General features: G+C 51.4%; 1 protein-coding gene across 1 annotated transcript; it reads left to right on the plus strand.

The window, feature by feature from the left end:
* The first annotated feature begins 7860 nt into the window (after nt 1-7860).
* LOC139837916 (uncharacterized) lies at nt 7861-12001 on the plus strand. Its single transcript, XM_071827234.1, has 5 exons — nt 7861-7920; nt 9417-9522; nt 9600-9938; nt 10236-10377; nt 11914-12001. The coding sequence occupies exons 1-5, from the start codon at nt 7861-7863 to the stop codon at nt 11999-12001; spliced, it is 735 nt and encodes a 244-aa protein (XP_071683335.1).
* The last annotated feature ends 11335 nt before the right edge of the window (nt 12002-23336 follow it).

Genomic DNA, 23336 nt, shown 5'->3' on the forward strand with positions numbered 1-23336 from the left:
ATCAGAGCCAGGTCTATGCATAGATTGGTTGCACGAGTAGAACACAATTGTTTTGTGGGCGTCGATGCTTTGTTGTCTTTAGTTCGTGTACTTCGCATCTTGCGGCATGGTGGGATGAAGCGGCCCGGGCTAACTTTACATGACCGCGTTCATGAGACTTGCTCCACGCTCGACATGCAACTTGTATTGCATAAGTGGCTTTGCGGGTGTCTATCTCTCCCACCATAGTGAAGATTCAATTTACTCTTTCTATTTGACAACACTAGTATCACCGTTGTGGTTCATGTTCGTAGGTAGATTGGATCTTACTTGAAAACCCTAAACCACGTAAAATATGCAAACCAATTAGAGGCGTCTAACTTGTTTTTGCAGGGTTTGGTGATGTGATATGGCCATGATGTGATGATGAATATGTATGAGATGATCATTATTGTATTGTGGCAACCGGCAGGAGCCTTATGGTTGTCTTTAAATTTCATGTTGAGTAGTATTTCAAAGTAGTTGTAATAGTTGCTACATGAGGTGAACAACCATGAAGACGGCACCATGGACCTTGACGCTACGCCGACGATGATGGAGATCATGCCCGTTGATGATGAAGATCATGTCCGTGCTTTGGAGATGAAGATCGAAGGCGCAAAGACTAAAGGGCCATATCATATCACATATGAATTGCATGTGATGTTAATCCTTTATGCATCTTATTTTGCTTAGAACGCGACGGTAGCATTATAAGATGATCCCTCACATTAATATCAAGATAATAAAGTGTTCTCCCCTCGTATGCACCATTGCAACAGTTCGTCGTTTCGAAGCATCTCGTGATGATCGGATGTGATAGACTCTACGTTCACATAACAACGGGTGTAAGCCATGTTTGCACACGCGGAATACTTGGGTTTGCTTGACGAGCCTAGCATGTACATACATGGCCTCGGGACAACGGAAACCGAAAGTTTGAACACAAGTCATATGGATGATATGATCAACATGTTGATGTTCACCATTGAAGCTACATCATCTCACATGATGATCGGTTTTGGTGTAGTGGATTTGGATCGTGTACCACTTTACAACTATGAGGGCTATTGTATTAAGTGGGAGTTCATTAGTAATTAAATTAAAACATGAAGTAATTATCATAAACATAGTCTGAGTAGTATTTTGAATTAATTTTGTAGTATTGGCATCCGTTTTCTACCATGCGCTAGTCTTGTAATTGAGATAGAAATACTGTTAAAATCTGACTAGAAACTTTACGGACTGGTACCGTATTGTTAAAGAATCAAGAAATAATTAAGTCCTATTGCAAACTTTTAGTAAAACTCACATTGTTGATTCAAAGAACTATGGTTTCAATTAGTACCTAAAGTTATCTTGTCTCCGTGAAACTTGAAGTTCAAATCTGTTTGAAAAGTAAGGAGCTGAAAATTTAGTTTTCAGAAATAATCAAGGTATGAGATATATTTGATATCTAAGACCTTATTGCAAGATAACAGAATATAATTTGGTGAGACTACATAAACTCATAATTTTTATGGGAATGTATGAAGGTTGAAGACGCAAGGCGTCCCAATCCTCCAACTATTGGGGCACTAACGATATTCGCATATCCATGAAGTAATCGTCCTTAATATGCACCGTTGCTAAGACTCGTCGTTTCGAAGCATCACATGATGATCGGGTGTTATAGATTCTACGTGTGCATACAACGGGTGCAAGCCAGATTTGCACATGCAAATACGGAGGTTAAACTTTACGAGCCTAGCATGTACAGACATGGTCTCAGAAAGTCGTCATGATACAATGGATAAAATTATGAGTGAAATTGTTCATCATATTACAAAGTTACTAATAGTTAAATCTAGAACACTTGTCATATGATGATCAAACTTCAAAGTAAAAACTTCAAATTTATTGGTATTTGACCAATGGACCTAGAAGTTATTAAAGATGAAGTGTTTTCTGAATAATGAGGAAAGCTAAAAGAGAAATTACAAAAGATATTTTGGCAGAAAGAAAAGAAAAAACTAGAAAGTCTAGCTCAGGTGTATATAAATGATATACATATTATGGTTGTTTTCCTAGTTAGGTCACACAATGAAATTCTTGGGTATTAGTACCATATTGATTGGTATGAAGTGTCATACAAAACAACGCAATACAAGAATACAATGGCCTAAGTGACTGACAAGGAATATGATAAGAATGCACGTCTGGAACAAAAATAAAGTGTTATTATGTTCGTCGTTGGCATTCTATCTAGCCCTTAGAATTTATAATAAAGAACTTAATAATTGTTATTTTGCTCTGGTCAAATTAAAACAATGAGTTGTTCAAATTATGACATTACTCCATATACGATGGATAAGTTATTATAAATCTTAATGGTGAAACACACATACATAACACTGACACTAAAATGCCATAAGGCAAATGATTTGAATTCCACTTATTTGTGGAACCGCCATTTAGGTCATTTTAGAGAAGAACGCATGAAGGAACTCCATGCAAATGGATTTTTGGAGTCATTTGATTTTTGAATCGTTTGGCGCTTGCAAATCTTTTCTAAAAGAGAATGACTAAAATACCGTTCATAGGCCAAGAGTTGAACGGGCAACTAACTTAGTGAAAACATACATGATGATGTATATGGATCACTGGGCATAGTTGTGTGCGGGAGATTCTTCTACTTCAAGAAAACTTCCAAAAATGAATTGAGTATATATATGTGGATATATTCGATAAGGAAGAAGTTTGAAACATTTGAATAGATTCAAATAAATTTCAGCATGAAGTGGAAATCATCGTAATAGAAAAGTCAAATATCTATGATTGGATCATGGTGGAAATATTTGAATTACGAGTTTTAGCGAACATCTAAGAGAGTCATGAATTTTTTCTACAACTCATATTTCTTGGAGTATCATAATGATGATATAGTATCCGAGAGATGTATCCAAACCTTGTTGGGTTAATGATGAGTTAAAAATAAAATGATGCCATTATATTTTTGTGGATTATGCTTTAGTGACTACCGCTTTTACACTAAATAGAGAATCATCATGATCCGTTGAAATGACATCATACGAGTTATGGCATGGGTATAAACCCTAATAGTCCTTTCTTTAAATTTTGGTCTAAGAGTTTACAACCAAAATCGGATGAATGTCTTTGTTGGTTATCCCAAAGTATTGATTGGGAATTCTTTCCACTATGGATACAAAGACAAAAGTGTTTGTCGATGTTTCTTATTTATTTCCAAGAAATTGTTTCTAGCAAAGTATTTGAGTGGGAGGACAATAGATTTTGATAAGGTTTATGAACCTGAGCATAATGATCAGAGTAGCGCAGCATCGGAATTGGTTCCGGAAGCGGCCACGACGATCATGGCTCCCATGACTACAAAGTGTTTTAGCCATGGAGATCGACATACTGAACCTTGTAGGTATGGTTTACTTTGTGATCAAATAAATGATTTGTGGACAAAGGATTGATTTTGAACAATGATAAACCAACTACAAACAAAGAAGTTATGATGGGCCCTGACTCTGTTAAAATGGCTATACGCCATGAAATCCAAGATAGATGAATACTTTTTGAAAGTAAATGGATCTATAAAATTGATGGACTTGGATGAAATATCCTTGAAGAAGCTCGACTTGTCAAAAAGTTGTTTACGACAAAGTTCAAAGAGTTGACTACAATAAGATTAGATCTTCCGTAGCAATGCTTATAGTCTATGTGGATTATTCTAGTAATCACTACATATTTCTTTTATGAGATATGCTAGTAGGATGGCAAAATACATTACTTATCAGAAGTGTGTATTAAAGGTGTATACAAGATACAACCAAGAGTTTTGCTGGTCTGTGGAATACTAGATAGGTATACAAACTTCAATTGGATGAAGTGAGTATCGCGGAGTTGGAATCTTCACCGGATGAAATAGTCAAAGAGTTTTTTCATCAGAAACGATGAAGATGCTTGCATTTGCAAGAAATTAAGTGGGAGCGCTGAGACATATTTATAATACTTTATGTAGATGACATATAGTTGGTTATAAATGATGTAATTATATACTTGATTAAAAAGGTTTCATTGAAAATCAACTTCAATGAAAGGATATGGACTGAAACATATTTAGTGTCAAGATCTATGAAGATAGATTGAAACCCATAATAAGTTTAAGTCAAAGTACATAGAATGGATATTGAAGTAGTTCAATATAGAAATATTAAGAAAATGTTCTTGTCATGTGAAGGTTTAACCAAACTTGAGTGTATCTGACACTCGATGAGTAAAAACACATGAGTGATTTTAGATCACAAATAATATGTACAAAATCAGATATCTTGTGCTCTAAAAATGTTATGAGCATGTACCAGAATGATTCATTTGATGATCATTGAAAAACAGTAAGAATATTCTTGAGTACTTAAGAAGAACCAAGAATATATATATATATATATATATATATATATATATATATATATATATATATAGTTTTGTATGGAGAAATGACAAACAAATCGATGTAAGGTGTTGAACCAATATTTGTTTTGTCACATGTAAAAATAAAATTTCAATCTCAAATTAGACTAAGTGTTGTTTAAAAGGTAGCACAATGAGCTAGAAGTTGTCTATGCTAGATTTAGAAGAGTTCTAAATATTGTGACGGATTCTACAAACGAAGGCAGAGTATGTCATTGTTTTGACAATGACTAAGGATGTTAAGTCAAGAGGTTCTTTGAGAACTTGGTGTAGTTCCGATAGTGTCAGAAATTTGAAGCTATATTGTGTATGAAAATATTAGTGACACATTTCAGACCGCGGAATTAAGGTTCCACCAGAAGACCAAACATATTTAATGCCAACTCATTTGGAAATGAGTGATGCGTTGAGACAGAAATGAATTACAAAATACATACGTTTCTGAGCGTGTCAGATCCGTTGACTAAAACCTTTCCCTTGAGCAAAACATGATAAAACACCGGAAGGCCAAGGTGTTATATCTTTACAAATGTAAACTAGATTATTGACTCTAGTGCAAGTGGGAGACTGTTGGAGATATGCCCAAGAGGCAATAATAAATGGTTATTATATATCTTTGTGTTTATGATAATGTTTACATACCATGCTATAATTGTATTAACCGAAATATTGATACATGTGTGTTATGTAAACAACAAGGAGTCCCTAGTAAGCCTCTTGTATAACTAGCTTGTTGATTAATAGATGATCATAGTTTCATGATCATGAACATTGGATGTTATTAATAACAAGGTTATGTCATTATGTGAATGATGTAATGGAAACACCCAATTAAGTGTAGTGTCGTGGTATCGTCACGGCATATGCCATAGGGTGGCTAATCGAAGTGGTTCCTGAGGGATCTCACGGCGGTATCCGGATGCGGGTATGGGCACGAGCGACATGGCGACGTACCCAGGTTCGAGGCCCTCCGATGGAGGTAAAACCTCTACTCCTGCTATGAGTGTATATGATGATCACACGATACAATGGTGCTCCTAGAGCTGTGTCCGGCTGCTCCTGAGAGGCTAAGGGAGACGATGGTCTCTCTCACAGGGCAGCTCTGTAGGTGGGTGAAAGTAATAAATGATCGATCCCCTGCACGAGAGGGGGTAGTGCGGCTTATATAGGCACCGGCACTTTACATATAAGACCCTATAGTTTACTGGCCGGCTTGGCCGGCTCCGGCTTCCGCTCCTTCCCGAGGCGGTGACGTCAGGAGTGGTTGAGGCATCGTGGCCTGTCCCATCCGACTGCCACGGTCAGCGGTATGGAGAGGAGGTGTCCCTGTCTCCGTCAGCCACTGTAGCCAGTACGGATCGTCGTAAGCCCTGACGGCCTGTCCGGCGCGTGGCACTATTGCTCCACAGTGCCCCGCGCTTTACGGAAGATGGAGTCAGCGTGGACTTTGGGAACCCGGATCACCAACCCGGTTCCTTCCAGTGCAAGACTCGCCAGCCTCGAGTCGGTCTGAGGTACAAACCCCAGTCGGATATGGCTTGTAGAAGCCGGCCCAGCTACAGCATTGGTGGCCGCAGCCAGGCCGACTAGGACCTAGAGCCAACCGGCTTCCGGACCAGCCGGCCACGGCGCCAGCCGGCTGCTCCTCAGCCGGCCTTTGCCGCGAGCCGGCCGGTGGCCAGCCGGCTGCTCCACGTCCATTGCCCTATCCGGGGTCTTCCCCCCGACATTAGCCCCCGAAGCTGGCAAGGTCCTGCGTTTAGAAGGACCTAGGCAGGTTTTCCTGGCTTCTTGAATATATTTGACGGCACTTGGAGGGGCCGACTGAGGATTTCCTTTCAGCCGGCTGCGCCCTCATCCGGCTCGTTCCTGCCGGCTGCTCCCAGCCGGCCGCTTTTTACACTTGTATAGTTTTTGCTTTCTCGCAAGATCTGATGGCGTCTCCGCCTTGCTGACGAATTTTGGTTCGGATGGAACTTATCGTCCGGCTCCGGCTTGCGGCGCGCCGGAGTCTCCGCCGCCTCGGGCCCCGCGCCCGACTTGACTGGTCTGACGCCTGGCCTGGCGGTCGGTTCGTCTGGTCACATCAATGTCCCTCCGGATCCGGTGCGGTAGTGGGCGACGTGGTGTGGCCGTTTCTGGTAACGGTAGCGGTCGTGGGAGGAGTTACGGCGCAGTAAATCCGGAGACGTGGCCCACGTCGGCCACTTGGAGGCCAACCGCCCGCCGCGGTCGGCTATAAATGCCGCGGGGGCGGTATCGAGGCGGCACTTGCCCCTTTCTTCCTCCTCGCGCTCCTGCCTCGCTCCTTCTCTTCACTCGAGCTCTTCGCTGCTCCGACGCCGTTCCTCTTCCGTTCTTCTAGCGAACCTCAGCGAGCGGTTGCCCCGACGATCTTCCGCCGAGCTGCCGCCGCAAACCCGCCAATCCGGCGCCACGGGGCCACGCGCATCGACGGCGCGCCCTTCTCCACCGCGATCTCCTCCGGCGAGGAGCGGCTCTTCTTCGCCCTTCCGCCTCTCCTGGACCTCCTCTTCTTCTTCGTCCTCGATGGCCCAGCCGAGCGGCTCCTGGAAGGGTTCCTATATGCAGGAGGACGACATTGCCCGGCTCGTGCGCCTCCGCCGCATCCCGGCGGGGGTGATTACCAGGGCGCCGGGCGCGGAGAAGGAGCCTCGGCCGGAGCCCGGCGAACGCGTGGTCTTCGGCGCGCATCTTGACCGCGGATTGGGTCTGCCGGCTTCCAACTTCTTCCGCCGGTTCCTCGACCACTTCGGCCTGCAGCCGCACCACCTGCCGGCCAACGCCATGATCCTCCTCAGCTGCTACGTGGCCTTCATGGAAGGCTACGCCGGCTTGTGGCCGGACGTGGAGTTTTGGAGCCGGCGCTTCTACATCAAGGCGCAGACGACCGAAGGCCGCCTGAGGACCTGCGGCGCCGCCTCCATCTATCCTCGCACGGGTACGTCCTTCCCGCGGATTCCGACTGTCGATTCTGTAAAGAATTGGCAGATGTCTTTCTTTTATGTGCGGAACGAGAGCCCGGCCTTCGACCGGCTCAACCTGCCGGAATACAACCCGGCCCCGCCAGTCGGCCGGATCAACTGGGGCTACAACCCCAAGTCCTCGGACCCGGACGCGGAGGTGAACCTCCTGTGGGACTTCCTGGGCGAGTGCGTCGCGGAGGGCCGGCTGAGTGCCGAGGACCTCCTCTGCACCTACATCTCGCGCCGGGTCATACCGCTCCAGTGGCGCGTCCACAAGATCGGCCATATGTCCGGCCGGCTCGACCCGACACGGACGTCGAAGGTGGAGCTCTCCAAGTCCCAGGTGGCTCACCGGGTGAACAACATCACCAAGGCCAACATGCCGGACAACTGGAATTGGGGGCTGCCGCCTTACAGCCGGGAGCAGCCGCCTGAACTGGTAAGTTTAACGTTTTTGCCGTCTTCCGGCTTGCGGCTGCGTGGCCGACTTGATATTTATCTTGTTGTTTTCAGCTTTTCACCCGCCAAGGCATCGAGGATGGCGACTTGGCGACGAAGGTCTGGACGCCGGATCACATCGACCCGGCTGACCTAGCCGGCGACCAAGCCGGCGACGACGATCTGCCGGTGGTGCAGGATCAGGGCGGCCAGGGGGAGCATAACCCGCCGCCCTCGCCTGAGCATGAGCAGGAGCAGGAGCAGGAGCAGGAGCAGGCGGAGCCGGCCCAATCCGGCACGGGGCCCATCCCGGCGGTGCCTCTGCGCGCGGTGCCGCCTACGAGCACGGCGACTTCTGCGCCGAAGGGGAGGAAGCGGGCCGGCGTCGGGTCTACGGCCGCTTCGGAGGCGAGGGCCAAGAAACAGCGCCGGCTGGCGCCCAAGAAGGTCCCGGAGAAAGCCGGGTGAGTTCTTTTTCCTTTGTTGTTTGATTCCTTTTCTTTCCTTCCTCTCTGTACTTATCTTTTCTTGCTTGTTCAACTAGGGCCGCGATTAAGTTTACCCAGGGAGGCGGCTCTCGGCAGGCTCCTCCCGTCACGTCGCCGCTTTAGCGGCAAAGGAGGGAGCCAACCCCGCAACCTTCAGCACGCGCGCGCACGCCGCCGGCTGCTAACGTGCCGCCTGCGGCCACGCCACCTTCTGCGGGGGCGTCTCCTTCTGCCGCGCCTTCTGCGGCGCCTGGCGGCGGAGACCAGGGTCAGTCGGCGCGCCGGCCGACCCTAGACGACATGTTCCCGCGCCGCGCCCCGTTTGTGGAGCAGGCAGCCGGAGCTGGCAGGGGCATGCCATCTGCGGCTGGAGCTGGAGCTGGAGCTGGTGGGGCTGCGCCGCCTTCGACCGGAGTCGGCGGGCCCGCGCCCAACGTCGTGGTGCTGGAGAGCTCCCCGGAAGGAGCGCCTCAAGCGCCGGATGCGACGGCTCCCACCGGGCCGACTGCTTCGACCGCGCCGCCTCCAGCTTCGGAGCCGACGAGGAGGGAGCCGACCGGGAAGGAGCCGGCGAGGGAGGAGCCAGCGCGCTCGAAGGACGCCGACTCTCGGGCGCTGGCGAGGACGAAGGGCCCGCCGGGCCCAACTGAGGGCCTTCATGTGGCCAAGGGGGCCCGGCTGCTGCATGTGCCGTCTGCCTCTGACTCCAGCCTTGGCTCGGCTGGCACCATGGAGGCTGCGTGGCACAAGGCGGATTCTTGCGAGGTGTTCAACCGGGAGGGACAGCCTGGTGCGGCGCCCATGAAGATGGTCTTCTCCGGCTACCGGGCCAGCCTTAAGAACAAGGCCGCCGAGGCCCTTGCCCAGCTAGCAACACTGGAGGATGCTGACAAGGTAGGTGTCTTCTTGTTTTTGCAATTTTGTTATTATCCTGGTAGCCCTCCGAGGCATGGTCCGGCTGCTTGGAGCCGGTCTGGGTTTCGTCTGGATATCTGATTGTTTCTTTCAGGCGGTTACGGAGCGACGCACCGTCTTGTACAACAAGGTGGTGACTAGCTACCACAAGGCCAAGATCGAGCGAGCCGGCTTGGCTCGCGAGCTGGAGGCTGTCAAGGGTGAGGCCTTCTCTCTTTTGACTTGCTTTTCCTGTGAGTTTCTTTTTTACTGACGGCCCATTTTTGCCGGCTTGCAGCTGAGGCCGCCCGGATCCCGCAGCTTGAGTCGGACCTCCGAGTTGCCCGCGCTCAATGCGCCACAAGTGAGGAAGCGAACCGGGCTGCTGCCGCCAAGCTGAAGGTGGCTGACGGGGAGCTGAAACGGCTGCGCCTTCTTGAGGCTAACCATCTCAAGGAACTTGCCGCCCTCAAGAAGGAACAGGAGGAAAAGCTGGAGGGTCTGAGCAAGCGGTTGGAGGAGGTGGAGCGGCAACGGCTTTCGCTCCAGCAAGAGGTGACCACCAAGTCCAACGAGCTGTCGGCCACCGCCAAGCGGTGGTTGGGGGAACTTAGCGCGCTCGACCGCGGCTTGGCGGGTGAGTCTTTTGTCTTATGCCTTCCCTTTTGCCGGCTTTCGGCCGTCGGCTGCCGGCTTAGGTTGGCAGCCGGCGGCAGAAACTTGACTTTTTTCGAAATCTCCATCTTCGGGCTGGGGCAGTCGGTTCTTGCCGGCTGCCGCCAGGCTTACTTTGGAACTTCGGAATCTCCATCTTCAGGCTGGGGGCAGTCGGATCTTGCCGGCTGCCGCCAGGCTTACTTTAGGACTTCGAAAATTTGCATTTTTCAGCTTATTTCGGCTTTGATGGCTTCTGACATGCTTTTCTTCTATGCAGCGGCCTTCCCTGAGGCGCAGGAGGAGGCGTTAGCGGCTGTTGGCAGGGCGCGGGAGGATCGCCGGCAGGCCACTGGGGAGCAGAGCTCCGGCAGCTTCACCATGGACGACTATCGGCGTCCATCGCCGCCCGCATGGAGCCGGTCACCAAGCTTGGCTGGGAGCTGCGGAAGGCGGCGGAGGAGCTGGTCCGGCCATTGTGGCCGACGGAGACGCTGCCGGAAGATCTCTCCAATCTCATCGCTTGGCTGGACAGGGCTCCCGACCGCTTCTTGGACTGGAAGGAGTCGGCCACGCGCGCCGGAGCCGATATGGCGCTATCTTTTGTGCTCTCCTGGTATAACGAGGATAGCCTCGACCAGTTGGAGTTCCGGCGCGCCGACGTGGAGGACAAGCTCCCGGCGGAGGACAAGACTGCTCGGCTTGCCCGCGCCTGCGCCATTGCCGACTTCGTCGACAAGTCCATCTTCATCGCGGACCCGAATCCGCCGTCTGACGACGAGGAGGAGGAGGCTGAGGACGAGGAGGCGGACGACGTGCTCGAGGATGATCCGGCAGCCGGCTCTGCTGATGCTCCTCCGGCTGGTCCTGGTTCAGCCGGTGCTTAGCTTCTACCTGTCTTTCGATTGTTGCTTTTGCAAGACAATTCGTTAAATCCCCGGGATGCCGGGTGCATATGTAAGACAATATTATCGCCCTTTAATTATGTCACACTTTAATGTGTTTGTTAATCATTTTGCGTGCCGAGTTGCTTTCTTTCGACTCGTTCGCTTTTTCCCATCCGCCCCACTCTTTGGCTGTGCCCTTGCCGGTCATACGTCCGACTTGCGATCCGTCGCCGGATCAAGAGCGGGCCGCTGGGTGAGGCCGACAGTATTTCAGTCGAACGAGCTGAATTCGGCAATCCGGCACTTTTATGAAAAGTTGCAAGTCAACTCGCTTTTACTCTTTCCCTTAGTCGTTTTTCGCGTGTCGGCTCCCTAGGCCTTGCTCCCGCCAGCCGGACAGCCGGGTTGCGGTCTGTAGCTGGATCGGAAGCCGGCTGTCGGAAACCGGATCACGTTGCGAGCCGACCGCGTGAGAGGGTTCAAGCCAATTGGCGAAACAAGGTAAAGTACGCGAAAAACTTGTCGGAAACGGCGCTCTCGGCGCAAGCTTTTTCATAACTTACAAAAGGGATACGAGGGATACATACATTCCTGCTCTCATGTGTAGAATGGGCGGAGTAACCTGACATTCCAGGGACGTTTAGTCTCCTCGTCAGCCTTGTCCGGCTTGTTTTTCTTAGCCTCTTGGGCATCTATGAGATAGTAGGAATCATTGCCTACTGCCTTGCTCACGATGAAGGGACCCTCCCATGGGGATGACAGTTTATGCTGTCCGGCTGTCCGCTGGATCAGTCGGAGCACTAGGTCTCCTTCTCGGAATGCCAAGGGCTGGACCTTCCGGCTGTGATAGCGTCGGAGGCTTTGCTGGTAGATAGTAGATCTAGACTCAGCCAGCAGCCGGGCCTCTTCGACCAGGTCAACTCCATCTTCGCGAGCTTCTTTGGCTTCGGCTTCTGTGTAGAGCTTGATCCTTGGCGCATCATGCTCGATATCAGTCGGCAGGACGGCTTCGGCCCCGTATACGAGGAAAAATGGTGTGAAGCTGACTGAGCGGTTTGTCGTTGTGCGCAGGCTCCACAAAGACATTGGGGAGTTCTGCGCTCCAGCAGCCGGCTGCTCGCTCGAGCGGCTCCACCCGTCGGGGCCGGTTGCCGGGTAGGTCTAAGCCGTTAGCGTTGTCCACTTGTCCGTTGGACTCTGGGTGTGCCACAGAAGATAGGGCCATCCGGATCCCCATTTCCCCGCAATAGCGAGAGAAGATGCCTTGGGAGAAGTTGGTGCCGTTGTCGGTGATGATGGTGTGGGGGTAGCCGAATCTCACAATGATTTCCTTGAGGAATGTGACGGTGTGGACCCGTCCGGTTCTTGATTGGCTTGGCTTCGATCCACTTGGTGAATTTGTCAATCATCACCAAGAGATGTGTCATGCCGCCTCGCTGTTCTGAATGGGCCTACCATATCCAAGCCCCATACGGCAAATGGCCATGTGATGGGGATGGTTTTCAAGGCGGAAGCCGGCTGGTGTCTCTGCTTTGCGAAGCGCTGACAGCCGTTGCACTTCTTCACCAAATCCTCTGCGTCTCTGAGCGCAGTCGGCCAGTAAAAACCGTGCCGGAAGGCTTTGGCCACTATGGCTCTGGATGAGGCGTGATGTCCGCACTCTCCTCGATGGATTTCTCGTAGGAGTTCAATCCCTTCAGCCGGCTCGACGCACCGCTGGAACACCCCACTTACGCTGCGTTTGTACAGCTGGTGGTTGATGATGGTATAGGCCTTGGCCCTTCTCTCAATCTGCCTGGCCTGGACTCTATCATCAGGCAGCACACCGTCGGTGAGGTAGGAGAGGAATTCTTGTGCCCATGAAGGTACGCATCTTATCTCGAATACGCTAACCAACAGGGCCTCCTGCGTGGGAGCTTCCGGGTTCGACTGCATGGTCGCCGGGTTCGGCTTGCTAGCCGGCGGGTTCGGCTTGCTAGCCCCCGAGTTTGGCGATGAAGCCCCCGGGTTGGACTGAGAAGTCCCCGGGTTCGGCATGGTAGCCGGCGGGTTTGGCTTGTTAGCCCCCGACTTGGGCGATGAAGCCCCCGGGTTCGGCTGAGCAGCCCCCGAGTCAGCCGGCACGAATATTGAATCCGAGTCCGGTGACGGTATGATGGACGGCTTCTTGAGAACCGCCAAGGCGACACCCGGCGGAATAGCTTGCCGGGTTGAGCCAATCTTGGACAAGGCATCAGCCGCCTCGTTGTTTGCTCGTGGCACGTGGTGGAATTCGCAGCCGTCGAAGAAGCCGGATAACTGCTGGACGTGGAAGCGGTATGAGGCCATGTTGGCGTCCTTCGCGTCCCAGTCGCCAGATGCTTGCTGTATGACCAAGTCGGAGTCGCCGAAGCAGAGTATGCGACGCACGCCAATCTCCTTGGCCAGCTTCAGCCCATGAATGAGCGCTTCATATTCCGCCACATTGTTGGATGCGGCGAAGTGGATCTGCAGGACGTAGTCCAGCCGGTCTCCCTTAGGAGAGGTGATGACGATGCCGGCTCCCAAACCATTGCGCATCTTCGAGCCGTCGAAGTGCATCTTCCAGTGTGTGGAATCCGGCACAGGCGGCAGGTACTGCATCTCAGCCCAGTCGACGAAGAAGTCGGCTAGGATCTGCGACTTGATGGCTGTGCGTGGCTCGTAGAGGATGGTGTGGGCGGCTAGCTCCAGGGCCCACTTGGCAACCCGGCCGTTGGCATCCTTGCTGCCGATGATTTCCGCCAAGGGCGCTGTGGCAACCACCCTGATGGGGTGCTCTTGGAAGTAGTGCTTGAGCTTCTTGGCCGCCATGTAGACGCCGTAGGTGACCTTCTGGTAGTGGGGGTAATTTTGTTTCGACTGGGAGAGCACTTCGCTAAGGTAATAGACTGGGCGCTGAACCAGCTGCTCCCTGTTGTCAGCTTCTTTGCGCTCCACCACCAGGACAACGCTAACCACTCGGTTGGCGGCTGCGATGTACAACAGCATCGGCTCCATTGAACCCGGCGTTGCAAGGATTGGCGCGGTTGAGAGCACGCGCTTCAAGTCACGGAAAGCTTCATCCGCCTGCGGTGACCAGACGAATTTGTCCGCCTTCCTCATCAATTGATACAGGGGCAGTGCCTTCTCCCCCAGCCGGCTGACGAAGCGGCTCAAGGAAGCCAGGCAGCCAGCAAACTTCTGGACGTCCTTGAGGCACTGCGGCAGTTCCATCTTCTCCAGGGCACTGATCTTGTCCGGGTTGGCTTCGATCCCTCGCTGAGAGACGAGGTAGCCAAGGAGCTGGCCAGACGGCACGCCGAATGTGCACTTGGCCGGGTTGAGCTTCATCCGGAATCTTCTCAGATTGGTGAAGGTTTCTCTCAGGTCATCAAGGAGGGTAGTCGTCTCCTTGGTCTTTACAACGACATCATCCACATATGCGTGAACGTTTCTGCCGATTTGATCCTGCAAGCATTTTTGCATGCACCTTTGGTAGGTGGCGCCTGCATTTTTCAAGCCGAACGGCATAGTCGTGTAGCAGTAAGCCCCATATGGGGTAATGAACGAAGTCTTTATTTGATCATCCGGATTCAAAGGAATCTGGTGGTAGCCTGAATAGGCATCTAGGAAAGACAACAGTTCGCAGCCGGCAGTCGAGTCTATGACTTGATCTATGCGTGGCAGGGGAAAGGGATCCTTTGGGCACGCCTTGTTCAGGCTGGTGTAGTCGATACACATGCGCCAGGAGCCGTTCTTCTTCAAAACCAGGACCGGGTTCGCCAACCAGTCCGGGTGCAGCACTTCCATGATGAAGCCGGCAGCTAGGAGCCGGGCGATTTCTTCACCGATGGCCTTCCTTCGTTCTTCGGCGAAGCGCCTGAGAGGCTGCTTCACCGGCTTGGCTTCAGGCCGGACGTGGAGGTGGTGCTCAGCCAACTCCCTCGGCACACCCGGCATGTCTCTTGGAGTCCATGCGAAGATGTCCCGATTCTCACGGAGGAAGCTGGTGAGCTCGCTTTCCTATTTCTTGTTCAAGCCGGCACCGATGGTGACGAACTTGTCCGGCTGCGCCGGGTCCAGCAGGATCTTCTTGGTGTTGTCGGCCGGCTGGAAGTGAGTCGTCCCAGCCGGGTTGCCCGCAGCCGGCATGTCTGTCTGCGCGGCTTTGGCGAGGGCGACGGCGTCGTGGATGAGCTGCTTCTCGGTGGCGATGACTAGCGTCTGGGCCATCTTGGAGCTCTGCGTGGCGCAGTCCATGGAGCGGCGATAGTCGCCGGCTACGGTGATGACCCCCTTGGGGCCAGGCAGCTTCATCTTCAGGTACCCATAGTGGGGCACCGCCATGAACTTGGTCAGGGCCGGCCTGCCCAGGAGCGCGTGGTAGGGACTCACGAGGTCCACCACCTCGAACTCGATTCTCTCGGTGCGGAAGTGATCCGGCTTCCCGAACATCACCTCCAGCGTGATCCGGCCGATCGGCTGGCAGCAATGGCCTGGCACGATGCCATGGAAGACGGTGGGGGTGGGGCGCAACTCGGCCTCCTGGATGCCCAGCTTGCGGGCGGTGTCGCGCGGGAGCTGAAAGCCGTCGACCATGGGCTCGTTGAGGATCCGCGGCCCGAAGCATTTTGGGCCGGCTGGCCCCTCTTCTTCCGCGATGCGGGATTGAACCAGCCGGTCGAGGCGGTCCCGGGCGTCGGTGGGCTCGATGCGCGGGCCCAGCCGGGAGTGTGCCGGCTGGCGCGCGCCGCTTGCTTCTGGAGCCGGCCGGTGATGACGGCGGGGCCCGGAGTCTTGCTCCTGGTTCCGGCTCGGAGGGGGCCGGCTGCGGCTGCTGCCGCTCGGCTGGTAGCTTGGCCGGCCCGAGCTTGCATGCGTGGCCGGGAGTCACGGTGCCGGCTTGGTGTTGGGGAGGCGGACTCGGCCGTGTCCCTGGCGCCTTCCCTGTCGTTGCCTGCAGCTCCACGAGCGTGAGAAGCTCTGGTGGCATTGACATACCTGGGGTCGACGATCTGCCTGTTGGCTGCATTGAGCAGCTCAGTCACCCGCCTGGTCTGGCGGCGTAACTCTTCGCCTTCGAGGCGGTTCAGCTCTTCCGCGGCGGCACGCCGCGCGCACGTTCTTGTCGGGGGTGTTGTAGACGGGGAGCTCCGCGGACGGAGCCGGCGAAGGAGCGCCGTCGCGGGCGATCTCAGCGCCAAGGTCGCGGCCCCTGCGGCGGATATGGCCGGCTCGGCTTGGCTCGTCGCCGCTTGGAGTGAGGCCGTGGGCGCGGTTGTATTCGCGCTGGGTGATCTCCATCTGGCGCTTAGCAGCAGCCAGTTCTTCGGTTTGCTTGAGGAGGAGCTGGCGGTGCGCCTCCAAGTCCGCCTCGATGGCGGTGGGGTGCACACCAGGCGTGAGCGGGGTGCTCGGTTTTGCCCGGACTGTATCCAGCCGGGACGGTGGTGGTGGCGCTTTCGGGCCTGAGCCGGAGGCGTTGGGGTCGATGTTGCGCTCCAAGTGGGGGCCGCGCATGCGCGGGTTCTTGGTGGGGAGCTCATCGCCAGCCATCATGACTTGCACGACGGCGGGGCCGGCGGGAGCGCTGCTGCCGGCTCGCGGAGGAGGGCTAGCGCAGCGCAGCACCTGCCGCGGGTAACGCGGCGGTGCGACGGTGGCGACGTAGACGTCGAAGCCGCCGAAGGAGATGACGCTGCCGCCGGCTGGGAAAGGGCGGTCAGCGAAGCAGCCAGCGTTGTCGGCCGACGCAGTTGAGGGAGCCGAATCTCCGGATCAAGCCTGGGCGACTCGCTCGCCGGTGGTGATGGTGAGGCCCGTCCGGATGAAGACACCGGCCGAGGATGCTGAAGGCCCCACGGTGGGCGCCAAATGTCGTGGTATGGTCACGGCATATGCCATAGGGTGGCTAATCGAAGTGGTTCCTGAGGGATCTCACGGCGGTATCCGGATGCGGGTATGGGCACGAGCGACACGGCGACGTACCCAGGTTCGAGGCCCTCCGATGGAGGTAAAACCTCTACTCCTGCTATGAGTGTATATGATGATCACACGATACAATGGTGCTCCTAGAGCTGTGTCCGGCTGCTCCTGAGAGGCTAAGGGAGACGATGGTCTCTCTCACAGGGCAGCTCTGTAGGTGGGTGAAAGTAATAAATGATCGATCCCCCGCACGAGAGGGGGTAGTGCGGCTTATATAGGCACCGGCACTTTACATATAAGACCCTATAGTTTACTGGCCGGCTTGGCCGGCTCCGGCTTCCGCTCCTTCCTGAGGCGGTGACGTCAGGAGTGGTTGAGGCATCGTGGCCTGTCCCATCCGACTGCCACGGTCAGCGGTATGGAGAGGAGGTGTCCCTGTCTCCGTCAGCCACTGTAGCCAGTACGGATCGTCGTAAGCCCTGACGGCCTGTCCGGCGCGTGGCACTATTGCTCCACAGTGCCCCGCGCTTTACGGAAGATGGAGTCAGCGTGGACTTTGGGAACCCGGATCACCAACCCGGTTCCTTCCAGTGCAAGACTCGCCAGCCTCGAGTCGGTCTGAGGTACAAACCCCAGTCGGATATGGCTTGTAGAAGCCGGCCCAGCTACAGCATTGGTGGCCGCAGCCAGGCCGACTAGGACCTAGAGCCAACCGGCTTCCGGACCAGCCGGCCACGGCGCCAGCCGGCTGCTCGTCAGCCGGCCTTTGCCGCGAGCCGGCCGGTGGCCAGCCGGCTGCTCCACGTCCATTGCCCTATCCGGGGTCTTCCCCCCGACATGTAGCATATGATCACGTCATTTAGTTCTATTTGCTATAAACTTTCGTTACATAGTTACATAGTCCTTTCGACCATGAGATCATGTAAATCACTTATGCCGGAAGGGTACTTTGATTACATCAAATGCCAGTGCGTAAATGGGTGGTTATAAAGATGGGATTAGGTATTCGGAAAGTATGAGTTGAGGCATATGGATCAACAGTGGGATTTGTCCATCCCGATGACGGATAGATATACTATAGGCCCTCTCGGTGGAATGTCGTCTAATTAGCTTGCAAGCATATGAATGGTTCATAAGAGACCACATACCACGGTACGAGAAAAGAGTACTTGTCATGAGATGAGGTTGAACAAGGTATAGAGATACCGATGATCAAACCTCGGACAAGTAAAATATTGCGTGACAAAGGGAATCGGTATCGTATGTGAATGGTTCATTCGATCACTAAAGTCATCGTTGAATATGTGGGAGCCATTATGGATCTCCAGATCCCGCTATTGGTTATTGCTCGGAGAGAGGTCTCAACCATGTCTACATAGTTCGCGAACCGTAGGGTGACACACTTAAGGTTTGATATCATTTAAGTAGATATGGAATAGAGTTCGAAGTTTTGTTCGGAGTCTCGGATGGGATCCAGGAAATCACGAGGATGTCCGGAATGGTCCGGAGAATAAGATTCATATATAGGAAGTCATATTCCAAGTTTGGAAATGATCCGGTGCATTTATGGCAGGTTCTAGAAGGTTCTAGAAAAGTCCGGAAGAAATCACCATGGAAAGTGGAGTCCCGGAGGGACTCCACCTTGCATGGCCGGCCAAACCCTAAGGGGAGGAGTCCCAGGTGGGCTCCACCATAGGTGGCCGGCCAACCCCCCCAAGGAAGGGGTGGGAGTCCCACCTTGAGTGGGATTCCCCCCTTGGGTAGGTTTTGTCCCTTTGGTAGGTTTTGGTTTCGGGTCTTATTCGAAGACTTGGATACCAACACTTGGGGATTTCCACCTATATAATGAGGAGGAAAGGGGAGGGGGCTGCCCACTCTTGGCCGCACCACCTAGGGCCCCCATGGCCGGCGCCCTACCCCTCTCTCTCCCCAAAACCCTAGCGCCCCTCCTCCACATAATACTCCCGCAGCGCATAGGCGAAGCCCTGCCGGAGTTCTGCATCGACACCGCCACCACGCCGTCGTGCTGCCGGGATTTCGAGGATGATCTACTACTTCTGCTGCCCGCTGGAACGGGGAGAAGGACGTCATCTTCATCAACACCGAACGTGTGCCCGAGTACGGAGGTGCTGCCCGATTGTGGCACCGTCAAGATCTTCTACGCGCTTTTGAAAGCCGCAAGTGATCATCTTCTGCAACAACGAGATCTAATCTCGTAGGCTTTGGAAATCTTCAAGGGTTAGTCTCGTTCATCCCCTCGTTGCTACCATCTTCTAGATTGCATCTTGGCTTGGATTGCGTTCTCGTGGTAGGAAGATTTTTGTTTTCTATGCTACGAATCCCATCAGTATGGTCTTGTCACAGAGAGGAGCATCAGGTTCAAGAAGTGTGAGTCTGAGAGAGTTAGGGCATATTGTGGTTGGCCTGGATGCCCTTGGCTTATATATGTTGCAAAGAGGTCAAGAACATCAAGAATGCAAGTCATCACCTTCAATGATGAGCATAAATGTGCCTAGAACAGATGTAACAAGCTTGTGACTGCAAAGGTAATTCACAAAGGTATGAACACTTCATTCTGGCCAATCCAATGTGGAAGATAGAAAGTACGAAGTGTTGGAGATATGCCCAAGAGGCAATAAAGTGGTTATTATATATCTTTATGTTTATGATAAATGTTTACATACCATGCTATAATTGTATTAACCAAAACATTGATACATGTGTGTTATGTGAACAACAAGGAGTCCCTAGTAAGCCTCTTGTATAACTAGCTTGTTGATTAATAGATGATCATAGTTTCATGATCATGAACATTGGATGTTATTAATAATAAGGTTATGTCATTAGATGAATGATATAATGGACACACCCATTTAAGCGTAGCATAAGATCATGTTATTAAGTTCAATTTGCTGTAAGCTTTCGATACATAGTTACCTAGTCCTTCGACCATGAGATCATCTAAATCACTTATACCGAAAGGATACTTTGATTACATCAAATGCCACTGCGTAAATTGGTGGTTATAAAGGTGGGATTAGGTATTCGGAAAGTATGAGTTGAGGCATATGGATCAAGAGTGGGATATTGTCCATCCAGATGACAGATAGATATACTCTGGGCCCTCTTGGTGGAATGTCGTCTGATTAGCTTGCAAGCATGTGACTTGGTCACAAGAGATGACATGCCACAGTACGAGTAAAGAGTACTTGTCGGAGACGAGGTTGAACAAGGTATGGAGATACCGATGATCAAACCTCGGACAAGTAAAATATCGAGTGACAAAGGGAATCGATATCGTATGTAAACGGTTCAATCGATCACTAAGTTATCGTTGAATGTGTGGGAGCCATTATGGATCTCCAGATCTTGCTATTGGTTATTGGTCGGAGAAGAGTCTCAACCATGTCTACATAGTTCACGAACTGTAGGGTGACACACTTAAGGTTTGATGTCGTTTTACGTAGATATGGAATATGGAATGGAGTTCGAATGTTTGTTCGGAGTCTCGGATGGGATCCATGACATCACGAGGAGGTCCGAAATGGTCCGGAGAATAAGATTCATATATAGGAAGTCATTTTCTAAGTTTGAAAATGATTTGGTGTATTTATGGAAGGTTCTAGAAAAGTCCGGAAGAAATCACCATGGAAGGTGGAGTCCCGGAGGGACTCCACCAACCTTGTCCGGCCAGCCAAAGGGAGGAGGAGTCCCAGGTGGACTCCACCTAAGGGGCCCGGCCAACCCACCAAGGAAAGTGGGGGAGTCCCACCCTGAGTAGGTTTCGTCCATATGGAAGTTTTTGAATTGGGGTCTTATTCGAAGACTTTGGGCAAACCCTTGGGGTTCCACCTATATATTGAGGGGGAGAGGGAGGGGTCCGGCCACACCAATACCACCTTGGCCGCACCCCTCAAGGCACTCAGGCCGGTGCCCCATCTCCCAAACCCTAGCCGCCTCCCTCCTCCCACCTCTCCCGCATAGCTTTGGCGAAGCCCTGCCGGAGATCTCCACCGCCACCGCCACCACGCCATCGTGCTGTCGGGATTCCGAGGAGGATCTACTACTTCTGCTGCCCGCTGGAACAGGGAGAAGGACGTCGTCATCAACACCGAACGTGTGACCGAGTACGGAGGTGCTGCCCGACTGTGGCACCGTCAAGATCTTCTACGCGCTTTTGAAAGCGGCAAGTGATCATCTTCTGCAACAACGAGATCTAATCTCGTAGGCTTTGGAAATCTTCGAGGGTTAGTGATACGTCTCCGACGTATCGATAATTTCTTATGTTCCATGCCACATTATTGATGATTTCTACATGTTTTATGCACACTTTATGTCATATTTGTGCATTTTCTGGAACTAACCTATTAACAAGATGCCGTAGTGCCAGTTGCTGTTTTCTGCTGTTTTTGGTTTCAGAAATCCTAGTAAAGAAATATTCTCGGAATCGGACGAAATCAACGCCCAGGTTCCTATTTTGCCCGGAAGCATCCAGAACACACGAGAACCGCCAGAGAGGGGGCACATGCCCACCAAACCCTAGGCCGGCGCGACCAAGGGGGGGCCCGCGCCCCCCTATAGTGTCGGCGCCCCTTCGACCTCCTGACGCCGCCTCTTCGCCTATATAAATCCCCTGGACCTAAAACCTCGATACGGAAAAGCCACGGTACGAGAAACCATCCAGAGCCGCCGCCATCGCGAAGCCAAGATCTGGGGGACAGGAGTCTCTGTTCCGGCACGCTGCCGGGACGGGGAAGTGCCCCCGGAAGGCTCCTCCATCGACACCACCGCCATCTCCATCAAAGTTGCTGTCTCCCATGAGGAGGGAGTAGTTCTCCATCAAGGCTCGGGGCTGTACCGGTAGCTATGTGGTTCATCTCTCTCCTATGTACTTCAATACAATAATCTCATGAGCTGCCTTACATGATTGAGATTCATATGATGATGCTTGTAATCTAGATGTCGTTATGCTAGTCAAGTGAATTTTACTTATGTGATCTCCGGAGACTCCTTGTCCCACGTGTGTAAAGGTGACAGTGTGTGCACCGTGTGGGTCTCTTAGGCTATATTTCACAGAATACTTATTCACTGTTATGAATGGCATAGTGAAATGCTTATTTATATCTCTTTATGATTGCAATGTGTTTTGTATCACAATTTATCTATGAGCTACTCTAGTGATGTTATTAAAGTAGTTTATTCCTCCTGCACGATGTAATGGTGACAGTGTGTGCATCCATGTTAGTACTTGGCGTAGGCTATGATTATGATCTTCTGTAGATTATGAAGTTAACTATTGCTATGATGGTATTGATGTGATCTATTCGTCCTACATAGTGTGAAGGTGACAGTGTGCATGCTATGTTAGTACTTGGTTTAGTCGTGTTGATCTTTCATGCACTCTAAGGTTATTTAAATATGAACATTGAATTGTGGAGCTTGTTAACTCCGGCATTGAGGGTTCGTGTAATCCTACGCAATGGTGTTCATCATCCAACAAGAGTGTAGAGTATGCATTTATCTATTCTGTTATGTGATCAATGTTGAGAGTGTCCACTAGTGAAAGTATGATCCCTAGGCCTTGTTCCTAAATACTGCTATCGCTGCTTGTTTACTGTTTTACTGCGTTACTACTGCTGCGTTACTACTGCTTGTTTACTGTCCTGGGCAAAGCACTTTTCTGGTGCCGTTGCTACTGCTCATATATATTCATACCACCTGTATTTCACTATCTCTTCGCCGAACTAGTGCACCTATTAGGTGTGTTGGGGACACAAGAGACTTCTTGCTTTGTGGTTGCAGGGTTGCATGAGAGGGATATCTTTGACCTCTTCCTCCCTGAGTTCGATAAACCTTGGGTGATCCACTTAAGGGAAAAATTGCTGCTGTTCTACAAACCTCTGCTCTTGGAGGCCCAACACTGTCTACAGGAAAAGGAGGGGGGCGTAGACATCAAGCTATTTTCTGGCGCCGTTGCCGGGGAGGAAAGGTAAAAGGCACTCATACTTCGGTTCCAGGTAACAGTACTTTTCTGGCGCCATTGTGTTTGTGCTCGAAGCTATTTCCTTTAGATCCTGCAATTGCAACTTTTTGTTTCTTGTTTACACTAGTTAGGCATAATGGAAAACAACAAAAATATGAGAGATCTTTATGAACTTTATCTTGAATTAGGACATGATGTGTTTGAAGAGAGAATTAAAAAACCCATGGAACTTTATATGCATGCTAATGGGAATGTTATTAATATGAATGCTTTGAACACTATTGTTGCTAATGCTATGGAAAATTCTAAGCTTGGGGAAGCTGGTTTTGATGAGCATGATCTTTTTAGTCCCCCGGGCATGGAGGAGAAAATTTTCTTTGACGATACTTTACCTCCTATTTATGATGATTATAATGATAGTAGTCTTTTGTTGCCACCTACTATGGAGAGTAAATTTGATTATGATTACAATATGCCTCCTATATTTGATGATAGCTACTTTGTTGAATTTGCTCCCACTATTACTAATAAAATTGATTATGCTTATGTGGAGAGTAATAATTTTATGCATGAGACTCATGATAAG

The sequence above is a fragment of the Lolium perenne genome, chromosome 3 (genome assembly GCF_019359855.2).
Source record: "Lolium perenne isolate Kyuss_39 chromosome 3, Kyuss_2.0, whole genome shotgun sequence".
Taxonomy (NCBI): domain Eukaryota; kingdom Viridiplantae; phylum Streptophyta; class Magnoliopsida; order Poales; family Poaceae; genus Lolium; species Lolium perenne.